The sequence below is a fragment of the Bactrocera dorsalis genome, chromosome 2 (genome assembly GCF_023373825.1).
Source record: "Bactrocera dorsalis isolate Fly_Bdor chromosome 2, ASM2337382v1, whole genome shotgun sequence".
NCBI classification, from domain to species: domain Eukaryota; kingdom Metazoa; phylum Arthropoda; class Insecta; order Diptera; family Tephritidae; genus Bactrocera; species Bactrocera dorsalis.
Window position 1 is genome coordinate 102,020,706 of NC_064304.1, and position 12,473 is coordinate 102,033,178.

The following is a 12,473-nucleotide window of genomic DNA, read 5'->3' on the forward strand; positions in this document are numbered from 1 at the left end:
TTTATTGTACGTGTCTGAGCACACGAAAAAAGCAGCGGGCATGCAATAAATAATACGAAAAAAATTTACTTCTTCATTGTCGCTTGGCACCGTGTGACAATGGAGTGGGGGAAGGGGGGCGCACTTTACATCATTTTATCTGCCGCATCGTTGGCACAATTGCATCAACACGACTTTGCAATTCGTAAACGAATTCATTTATTTTTAACTGCTCATTGTAGTCTCTTGCCTGACTCCCCCAAAGGGATTACAGCTGAACTTTTTGCAGGGCCGTTTTTAGTAGCTGCAAATGGAGGCAAAGAATTAAACAAGTATTTCCGAGCGTAAAGTATAGTATGTAAGAGACGGAAGCGGCTGTCGGAAAGAATTTCTGCGAAATTCGGAATTTCTGAATTTCATGAGAACAGTGAGCCGTCAGTTGAGATAACGGACTTTTTGGGTAGATAATTATGTAAATGTGTTTTGCACGCAGATAATTTTGGTCAGGAAGTAGTTTGGTGGATTCGATGGAATTTCAACGATTTGATGCGAAATTTTGTGCTACAAAATCAATCAGCAGGTTCACCCTGGAAGTGGCAAAGCTTATTTAGAACAAATATTATGTAAATTAATTTTAGTTCTTAATAAATTTGAAATTTAAATATTGAGTTGCTCATTTTTTTTAATTATCTTTTCCAGACCTTCATTAAGTTAACTAGTAGCCACGCAATGTAAGGAGAAGACTGAAGTCTGAAATGGTGAAACTCCAAAAAAAATGCGTAAATGAGAAAATAATATAAATAAATTATTGATTTAAACACTTGACCAGTATTGATCTCTACGCTGAAGGCTTGAACTAAAGCAAAGAAAACGAGCATTTAATACAAAATATGCAAAAAGCAGCTTGCGAATTAAAGAGAAAGAACGATTAAAGAACAAGAGAAGAGCAGAAAGGGATGTGAGTAACAAACAAACTGAAGAGGCTACGTTTAAAAGTACACAATATTGAGAAAAGATGAACTAAACGAAAAAAGTAGGCTGGAAATGAGACAAAGAAACTAAAGACCGTGCGAATACCTCGAAGTTAACACTTAAAAATCAAAGTTCAAGTATACTAAAGAAAATGTATATACTCAACTCTAAAGAATAAGATAAGATAAGGTTAAGAATAAGCATAAAACACTAAACAGTATGACACTGAAAGTGTTTCAAAATAAACTAAAGAACAGAAACTAACTAAAACAAAAGAGGAACAGAAACAGAAAGTGCAATATAAAGCAACTGAATTACAAAACAAACCTAATAAGAAAGAAATGCAAAAATAAAACCAAAAATATGCATCAAAACAGAAAGAGAAATTGAACCAGGAACAGAAGAAGAAACAGAAACAAAAAATAAGAAGAAACAGGACAAGAAAAAGAATCAAATAGACAAGAAGAAACAAAGCAAAGGAAAAACCAGAAGCACAAAAATAAGAAGAAAAAAGGAATAGAAGAGAAATAAAAAAGAACACAAACAGAAGAAAAAGCAGAAACTGAAACATAAACAAAAGAAGAAACAGAAAGAGAAAGCGAAGAAAGCACTGTGGAAGCAATTTTTTTAAATAAAGTAGATATAAATATAACTATATCTACAATAAGCAGCCGTTCAAATAGAAAAAAAGCAAAAATTAAAACAAAAGAAAAAGTAGCAGCAAGAACACAAAAAGGAACAGGTACTCATACAAAAGCGGAATAATAAATAAAATTAATTTTGGAAAACAAAACCGAGAGAAAGCTAAAAAGCATATTGTAGCAATTATAGAAACAAATATAAGGATAGATTTAGAAACAGAAATGTTAACAGAATTTGGAAAAGAAATGTCAAGCATGCCTGAAACTGCAGCGGCAGAACCACGAATTGGAGTTTACAAACAAAATCGAAAACAAATAAATAAACTTCAACAACAAAAAATGCTCACAAATTATCGATCTCAAGCCGGTACACAAACCCAACTCCCACCTACTCAACAACGCACTCAGGGTTATTACGCAGATCAGCGACTACCAACGACAGCAGTGCGATTACAAGCCGGTCATTGCATTTCAGCAGCTGAAATTTTGGTCCACACTCAATGCAAATGGACACCTACTCAAAACCACAAGCGCATACCAGCTGCAGCACGCTCTGAGTGCCACTCTGCAGTCCAACCGCGTAGCCAACACAAATCGTTGAGCACCAAATCCCGTCGATCACAGTTTCGCAATTGGCGTGATTGGCTTTTTCGTGCCCAAGCCTTGCAACCGCCTTGGCGCAGCCCCCTTACACCACTACTAACAACCTACACGCTGCTATATCTGCTAAGCGCGTTGTCCCACGTACGTGCCGCTTGCCGCGAGGAGCCCGCTCGCGCTTGCGAAGCCATTTGTACACCGAACGGTCGCGACTGTACGTTGCGCGCACTTTTATTGCTACCCGACGATGACACCTACACGGCTTCGTTGCGTCGCACAATGCCAGTGTTGCATTTGGCCGACCAATATATACGCGAAAATAGTTTATTGCCACCGCAGTTGAATTTGGAATGGATGACGGGCGATGTGAAATGCGATGCAGCATATGCCTCTATTAAGGCCATGGACGGCATCGTAAAGAATTGTGCACATGTTGTCTTTGGTCCAGTTTGCGATTATGCCTTAGGTGAGTACGTAGTGTGTATGGCATGATTTGTGTGAATACAAGTATATTGATTTATTAAATATTAATGTAGCACTACGGTGCCAAATCCTCGAATTTGATATGGGGATAGTGTGAAAGAGAATTTATTGATATGTGGAGGCTGCCCTAACAATGTTATAGGATTCCAAGCACAGCAGTTTAGTATTGCCTGCTGGAATAAACTTTCACAGAGTCTTGCAAATTTTGACATACCTCCATAGAGCATTCAGAATATAGTGATGTGAGTGGACTGATGAAAACACGCTTAGAAACATAATGATAACGAGGAGAGTAGCAAAGTCTAAAAGACCTCAGGCTAATTGCAAAAACTTTCATAAAAAATCTGAAGAAATCAAGTTTGAGTCACAACCAACCACAATGTTGACACGACTTCTTTTGCGCCCCCAATGATCATTTCTTCTTGATTGGCAGAAAAATTACAATGACGGTTTCGATAATTATATAGATTTTAATATATAGATGTTCTACTCTGGAATTTTTAATGATTGTAAAGATCTGATATCCAGAACATATTCAACCTAAAGCTGAACTGCGGTATGAAGATTAAACTTGAGAACTCACACTGACAGTTTTTCATAGCAGCATTTTCCTTTCTCTTTTTAACAGTTATCAGCTTCATTCTAATTCCTAATATAAATAAAACCCAAGAAATTCCACCGGAATCATGGTTCTTGGCCAAAGATAAATGAAAGTCCGTTTGACAAAAATATCCTTGGAAGTTACCTTCGATCTTCCGCCCGATCTTCTGCTCACCGAAGTGTTATCTAAATAAATCCATTGATTCATGCGATTTGTGGGAAGTGTCGTCACGAGCTTCAATTTCAGGCATCAAATAGTTGGTTAACATGTCGCGATAACGGTCGCTATTGACGGTTACGTTCTCACCGGCATCATTTATGATGAAATATGGACCATACCAAACGGAGTTTTTTCTGGACTCTTGAATCTATTCAGGTTGCTCCCGTCATAAATGCGGCAATTTTACTAGTTGATATATCCATTGAGCCAGCTGTGGGTCTCATCGCTGAGCAAAATATTACTGGAAAACGTCGGATCTTATTTTAAGTTTTCAAGAGCCCATTAGAGCGAAGTGATATTGCTTGAAACGGTCGAGCGACTTCAGTTCTTTCAAAAGACGTATTTTGTACGCTTTCAATTTGAGATATCAATGTAAAATGCGCCAAGTCATTCCATACGTCAGTCCGAGTTACTGCAAATGGCGCCGAATCACAGCAGAATCTTTGAAAACTGTAAAGTCGTTTGAGCTTGAAAAAAAGAGCAGACTTAACCAAAACCCAACAGGATGGCAACGAACCGAAGTCAGAGGCACGAACCGGGTCTTCGTGCGATGGATCTATGGGTCTCGCGCGAGCTCAGCAAGCAGCCTGTGTTGTTGCAAAAGCTTTCTGACCAAAGGTGGAACTTAAAAGGTCTATTGATCTATTACAACTTAGCAAGATTAAGATCACCGCAATGATAGCTAAGCTAACTGGACACTAGCCTATTGGCACTAACACCGCTAAAGATTTTTTATGATGCATCTTGTCAAAGTGCCAGGGAAAACCATCTAGGCACTTTCTCCAACAATGTTCAGCTTCTGCTTGGCCAAGGTTAAAGCATCTCGATTGCCATATTTTCTACGAACCTGGCGAATTGACTGGAATTGATATTAGCCGCCTTAATAAATTGGTGATAGGCTTAAGGCGCTATGTGGCGACGGCCACAACGATGTTTATCTAACCTAATTTAACCTGAGGTCTATCCTAAAAAATAGCCTCTCTTTGATATTTCGCTTATTCTCTTATTACCAAGATACCAAAATGACCATGTACCAGTGTTGCCATGTTATTTATATATCGTATATTAAAATATAATAAGTAAACTTCAAATATTTATTATGTCGGGTAGTACACTAACAGTTATACAACTCCAACCGATAATATAAGCCTAATATAATATATGGTATACTCTTTGTGCTCTTTCAGCCGCCGTCAGTCGCATCGCCAAGTACTTCAATAGCAACGGCACGCCAGTCATATCCATAGGTGGTGCCACCGACAGTTTTGAAGACCAGAAAACAACATGTGCTGATGAGTTCTATATGCTGGTGCGTCCCGGCGTGCTCAGCTTTAAAAGTCTCTCCCTGATGATAATCGAACTTATGAAACGGTAAGGGCAATGCGCAATTTTATGTTCATTTCAAAATAAAAATCTCTACTAACTTTCATAAAATCAAAAAAAGAAACTGAACATTGCTTGCCACTTAAAAAGTAGTTAATAATTCATATATATGTATATTAAAGCCTTGCATTCTTCTTGCAGCTACAATTGGTCGAACTCCATAGCATTCTACGAACGTGATGGGCAAAGTAATGCCGTCGGTGAGCACAGCTGTTATTTGATGATGAAAAGTTTTGGCGATGAAATGCGTAATCTGAATTTGACATTTGCACAGTATTCCATAGTGCCGGAGCTGCGCAACCGCACCGAGGAGCTAGTACGTGAAATTGGCAATAAACACACAAGTAAGTGCCTCTAAACATATGTGTCAATATATTTCTGTTTCTGTATATTACAAACTAGACGTTTATTTACCTTTTAACGCCACTCTTGTGGCAATCAGCAGCTGATTAGATAAGCCTCGATTGTCTTTCATTGAATTTAACAGCATGTTAAACGAAAGCATGTTAGCTGGCATTACTGTTATAGTAACACTTCGTATGTTAATAATAACAGTTAATGTTAATGAAATATGCGGCGTTAACAGAAATTTTACATAGAATTTAGTGCTTTAACATATTCTATGAAAAGTTTGTTGGCGAGCCAACATTCATTAACACTCGCTTGTTTTTTATTGGCTGTAGAAATTCAAGCTCTCAAACAAGCTTTTCACAGCATTTCATTAGCATTCATTTGTGCTAACATTTGGTTAAGGTAAAGCCTGAGAATGTTAATGAAATTCTCTGGTAAAGCTATTCGTTGAAGCTTTTCACACAGTGGTGGGTATTTAAGGCAGATATGTAATTGTTGAAAATTGAAGATAGATTTTTTATTATTTGTTATTTAATATAATATATTGAATTGAGTAAGCCAATACGCCTAACACCTTATGAATATTGTCCTCCACTTTCAAGTTGTTTCGAATAATATTTTCGGAGATACAGCCTTAAGAACTTTTGCGCTCTCGGCTAGCTAAGCTAAATGCGCCGACTTTAAACGCGTATGTCTTGGAACTGTGTTTTTGAAGTCGGTTGGCATGATTTCTCGAGAACTACTCAACCGATCTTTTTGAAATCTTACACTGGTCTTTGAGATATAATTCCGAAAACCTTGAACGAAAGATTTTTTTTCGTTTACAACTATTAAAAAGAAAGGTTGCGAAATTTTCACTGACATTTTTTTTCTTCGTCCAAGTTCTAAGTTAAGGTTCTAACAGGAGTTATCCTGCCAAAGCCAGCGCATTTTTTCCGAGGGATCACCGGAAATTTTCTCCCAACGTCCAAGTTGTAAATACTTTTTTCCAAAAATTTCAGCAAATGTTTGTTAATAAGGTGTGTTTGAAACAATAAAATTTTTAATTTTTTGTGTGATAAAAATTGTTGAAAAAAGACTTTTTTAGTCGAGGAAATCCACGTAGCCCCTTAATGGAAACCTAGATAAATGTCTACTATAAAAAATACTTATAGCTTATAGCTAGTTAAAGGCAAAAGAGTCAAGCTAAAAAACTATATCTATATTGGTATTAAAAATTACGTGCTAAATAACACTGAGTTGTTGGAGACGCCACAGACTAAGTTAGGTTAGGTCCCTGTTTGATTCTCATAACGAAAGTTGGTCAAGTTTTCACTGGAGACGTATCATTCGTATTCCGTCTATCACAACATGATCGATTTGGTTGGTGACTTTTCAATCCGGAGACAGCCAGGTAGCTTGATGAATTTTCGTATTATCTAGTACTACAGATAACCATACTTCGGCGAACTCGATCAGCCACAACCCATTTGGGGATGTCTCATCACGGAGACTGAATTTACCGACCGTTGTGCAAAAGATACCTTCTTTGTCTACGCTGATGTTTAAGTCGCCAATCACGATTTTGACATTGTGGCGAACTTCGCTTTGATGTAGATTGTTGTTAGACGTTTATCCACCGAGGTGAATGCCAGAGCTCGGCGACGAAATCTCTCTCCTTCCACGAAATGCCACAAGAACTTACTCATCTCAGTCCTTGTACCGTCCATCGCACATTTTGGACGGCGATGACGTCTTTACTCTTGGTACCTTCCCAATTAAGGGACCGGACATTCCAGGTGCATGACCATAAATCGTAGACCTTATTAAGTTTGCAGTAGTCGTCATCAAAGGGGATAATAATACTTATAAATTGCTAATCTGACTTCAAAGTACTGTGACTTAAGCGGACGGAAAGAAAAAAGCTGTCAGACAGATTGACTAAGCTAAAGGAGTTTTTAAATATATATGTTCGCTGATAATGCAAGGCTCCGGTGTTAAGCAAGGCAGATGCCTGTTAGTAGATAATAACTCAAGTTTGAGCCGTGATCTAAGGTTTGTTGTGCCTGTAAGCTTAACTCAACTGAAGCTATCATTGCCCAGACATTTACAGACTTCGATTATGTTACTAACGATATAAAAACCATTTCTTTTAATCTACTCGTAGCTGGTGGAAATCTTATCAAGGCAAGAGTAATCAATCTCAGTATTTATTAAAATTGAGTGCAAAACGATTGCCTTTTTCATTTTATCAAATATTGATCTGGCTTGGAATTATTTGATACGAAACACAGATAATAGAAAATGAAGCCAATGAATAAACATGACATACAGCTGAAATGCAACTTACTACTGGGTTGTCAAATTCACACACACAATCGCACTCAAACACAATTTCTCACAACTGAAATGTAAACAAAACAGTTCGAAAGCTTTGCAACCCCAAAGCGCACCAACAACACGTGCATTTGGCGGCGAGCTTTTTCGAAGTTATAACAAAACAAAAATCAGCTGTTTTAATGAAAATCACAATAACAACAAGTACATTACGCAAAATGAAAGTAAAAGATGCAATTTGGAAATCGCAAATCAAAGCCGGCATTTAGAGCATATTGCCACTGGCAAGCAACCGAACAGTAGTCGGCAGTTGTGCGTGAATTTTCGAACCGAATTTAACGTTAGCGGCGAGACGCGCGGCAAAATAAAAGTGAAAAAATATTATAAAAAATATTTTTTGTTTTAATTATGCGCGCTTTAACAGCTTTTATTTAAAATAGGCTCTAACGCTTTAACATTAGCTGTTTGTGGGTGTGTTGAGCACATTTTGATAGTTGTGAGTTGAGAAGAGAGAGAAGAGGAAGTAACTACCATATGTGTTGCGCCTAAAAAATAGTTTGCGTTTAAAAAAAAACGCCGGTGAGAGTGTCAAACTGGTATTATTGCAAGACTTTCGCATTTTTTTATTAATAACGAAATGTGTTTGTCTTTTAAATGAAATCGAAAGTAAATAGATTTGCATGTTTTTATTAAATTTTTTTAAGCAGATGAGATTGAAATCGAAATATTTGTGTGTGTGCGCCAAAATAAACAGTGCACTAAAAAAAATATTAAAAAACAAGAAAAAAACGAAACTATAAAACGCTTCGCTGGGGCATTTCTTATGGCAAATATGTATGCACACATACATATGTATAATTAAAACTGAAAATCTAACAGGCCTACGTACGAATCTTACGGAAAATACATTGCTAGTTCCTTCTAGCCCCGTTATTAGATATGAACAACCTACAAGTATATTTATACTTTATAAGAAAAAAAAAATTATGGAGAAGTTTGACTTGATTGTGATCATTCAGTTTGTATGACAGCTATATGCTATAGTGGTTCGATCTGAAAATTTTTTTAAAAAATTTCATTATTGTTTTTGACAAGAATCCATGCAAATTTTCATGTTGATATCTTGTTAAATAAAAGAACTTGATTTCAGTTTGTAGGGCAGCTATTTCATATAGTGATACAATGTCAGCTGTTCAGACAAGTAAGAAAAGCAAACATGTAGAATTTCAGACAGAAATCTCAATAACTGAGTGACTAATTCACGTATAAATAGGCAAAAAGGCAGACGTACACGGAAAAAACGATTCAGCTTATCACTTATACCATACATACTTCATAGGATCTCCGACATTTCCTGCTGGTTGTCGCAAACTTTGTGGCAAACTTAATACTCAGTGCATAAAAACCAACAAATACCCAACGGAAAATATATATAAGTATCGAATGAAATTTTGTATTGACAAATGAAAGCAAATAAACTCGGCACGACAAGTAAACGAAGGAAATGCGTAGGGCTTAAATTGAAAATGAGGAATTTTAAATCATTTGTGACTATTGAGGTCATATTAAATATACATACATATTTCAATAAATCAGATATGCGGACTAAAAAAAAAATAGAAGACAGAACGAAGGGGTGAAAATAAATGTATATATAATCATACAAAAATTTGAAAGTTAATAAAAAAAATAAATAAGTATAGATATTAATAATAATAATAATAACCCTAAAATTATTTATATATATATTCATATATATATAGTAAACATATTATCTACAAAACGCCATATAGATAGATAGATATGAAATAAATGAAAATTAATTTTAAGAAGCAATACAGATTATAACTACTATCACTGGTATTTCCCCTAAGATAAAAGGTGATTCATTTCGAGGCCACCTACTTTTTTAAACAGAGAAACTTCACTTTCAATGAGGATTATTTATTATCATTCGAAAGCACATTCTTTGGCATTTATTTTTTTTAAATTATCTCTTTCAAATTTTGGCCGCGGCTACGTTCCAGCTTGTCCATCCTTTCAGTCCAATTTTTGAATGACTCGACTGGTAATTGGCGTATGACACGCGTGATGTTTTGCTTCAAGGTCTGAAACGAAGCGGGATTGTCCGCATAGACTTAAGACTTTACACGTCCCCACAGGAAACGGTGTTTTATACCACGGACCGGCCCAAAACGTGAAATATTCTGCCCACCATAGTGTTCTTTCAATAAATTCATTGACTAATGCAATGTTGAAACCAAATGTCGGTGAGATCACTCGCTTCAATTTCGGACAACAAAAAAACAAATTTGGCTCGAAAACATCGCATCTTCTTGGAACTTTTCAACAGCCCATAGAGCGAAGCAATATTGCTGGGAAAGGTCGAGCGGCTTCAGTTCTTCCACAGGGCATATTTTGTGTGCTTTCAATATAAAATCGTAAAGTAAAATGCCCCGAGACGTCAGTCCGAATTGCTGCGAACGGCGCCGAATCGACTCTCCAGAGTCTTAAAGGCTTAAATCTTTCCATGATGAAATGTTAAACAATACTGAAGATATATAACATGACAGCTAAACTCGCCTCACGCGTAATCTGTCAAAAAAGGCTGTTGAAAAAGTACTTCTACTTAGATCATCCGTTATAATCCTTTTTTGAGTGACTGGCGCTTTTTATTACAACTAGACTTAAATATTGGTTAGAAGTTTAGGTGTGGTAAATTTTAGGTTCTTTAAATATATTTTTCACATATTTCGAAACTGTTCTGTTACAAATCAAGCTATTGCAAAAGCAGTTATGAATTGTTTAACGGTACTTAATACATATAGTATATATATTCGTTTCCAACAGATTTTGTTCCAATATGATTTTTTTTGCTTTCACTTTAGTCCAAATGAGGAAGCTTATCCTAACCTAAACTTTTTCGAAAGATTAGTATTTCACTTATCAAAATCAGGCCAGGGTTTAAATAGCGTTCTACTTATATGCCGTTCTGATAGTAATCTACATATATGTACATATATATTAGGGTGAACAAAAAAATATCAAAATATGTTCCGAAATTACAAGAAAAATGCTGGTGAAGTTTGGACCCATATAAAGAACAAGAATATTTTATTAATATGTCTTTAAGGTTAATCCATTTGAATGAATTGTTGTATAGAAAAAATGAAATTAACACTCTACAAAAGAGTTCCGTTTGATTTTTTGCTAAGTCGACTCGTTTAAGCCTAACGAAACTCACTCACACAGCCACTTTTAGTCACTCACATTTCACTCAAAACAGAGTTTGGTTGAGCTTTGTATATCGTACCATACAAGTCGCTTCAGGCCGTTATGCTATAGTAAATTCTTATAGTAAAAAGTATGCCTTATCAGTCCCAGGCTTAATAAATGTTATATTTTTAGCTTTTATATTTATATTACCGTTATTTATTTTTAAACAGCAGTATTATTAAAAAGTGCTGTCATGTCAATTAGAAATTGCATACAATAAAATATATAACGGTAACAACTAAAAGGTTAGTAATGGAAATATACTAATTATACTACACTGGATCATATTTTATTATCAGTTAATTATTTTATTAATTAAATTCATTTATTTTTTCTGCTCTCTTGCTGTAAAGACAGGCCACGTCTAGAAGTTGGCGTTACAGGCATCAAATTTGACATATTTTCTAAACAAATTATTCCACAAACTCGGTGAAAGCGAACTAGCATACCAGCCGATTATTCATGTGAAATAAACGATGTTTATTCAATTGATATTAAAGAACATCTTGGTTTTTGACGTCCTGATATAAGGTGAAGGTTCTTCCATCAAAAAAAAAAAACCAAAATTCGCAGAGACCGAAAAAATAATAGTTCGAAGGTTTAATGTCCAAAGATGGTTGTGGTAGCCGATTCCATTCAAGCTGCAAAAGCTTTAGGCAAATCATCAAACTTGCATGAGATCTCGCATTGTTCTGGTGGAACGCTGCACCTTTTCTATTGATCAATGCTGACCTCTTCTGCTTTAGTGTATCACTCAATTTGTCTAGCTGATCAGAATAAAATACACTTCATAATTAAACGTAAATTTGTCGCGCGAAAGCTCAAAATAAACGATGGCCTGGAAATCCCACCAAACATATATGTAACATACAATTTTTTGATGACTAATTTCCTTTGAAGTGGTTTGAACTGGTTCATCTTTTCTGAACCATGATCTTTTGCGCTTTAAATTCTTATAAACAAGCCTTCTTGAAAGATCATTTGGCCGTAAAAAAAGTTTAAGCACGATTGGTACGATTGGTTCCAAAATCAGTCAATTCTTTTCGAAAAAACAAGGTCACATTACGTCTGTGAAACTATACTTTCCCACTACCAGGATGTCATGAAACGTTTTATAGCTGACGATGAGTCTTCCGATCCGAAAACAGGCGATCAATTGGCCGAATATCGTGACAGAGTTGAGCGTAGCCAAAAAAATCCAGTCAAAAATCAAGGTTATGTTGACAGTTTGCTTCGATCATCGAGGTGTGGTGCACTCAAAATTCCTTCCCATGGCCCTAACTGTCAACCAAGAATACTCTTTAAGTGACAAGCGTCGTTTGCGCGAAGCAATTCGTAAAAAGTGCCAGAATTATGAGCCGACAACTCTTGGTTTTTGCACCACAATAATACACCGTCGCATACTCCATTGATTCTTCGTGAGATTTTGGCCAGATTTTCAACCTATATCGCCCGAGTTAACTCGGTGTGACTTCTAACTATGCAGCAAACTCAAACCACCGCTCCGGGGAAACCGTTTGAGTCAATGGAAGCCATTAAACGTGAATCGCTATGCGCATTGTAGGCTATTCCAGCCATTGGGGCCAAGCGGAGTTATTTCGAGGGGGACAAGTTTGATTTGCGCTTACCCTGTAATAATTGTACTTGTTTAT

The 12,473-nt window shown here is 36.3% G+C and overlaps 1 protein-coding gene across 1 annotated transcript in view; it reads left to right on the top strand.

Moving 5' to 3' along the window:
* Nucleotides 1–1,503: 1,503 nt before the first annotated feature.
* LOC105230478 (atrial natriuretic peptide receptor 1) overlaps nucleotides 1,504–12,473 on the top strand; it is a 107,305-nt gene continuing 96,335 nt past the window's right edge. The window contains exons 1-3 of the mRNA XM_049448603.1: nucleotides 1,504–2,658; nucleotides 4,683–4,866; nucleotides 5,020–5,222. Coding sequence (XP_049304560.1) covers nucleotides 1,815–2,658; nucleotides 4,683–4,866; nucleotides 5,020–5,222 — 1,231 coding nt within the window. The 5' untranslated portion in view covers nucleotides 1,504–1,814. The remainder of the gene's footprint in view (nucleotides 2,659–4,682; nucleotides 4,867–5,019; nucleotides 5,223–12,473) is intronic.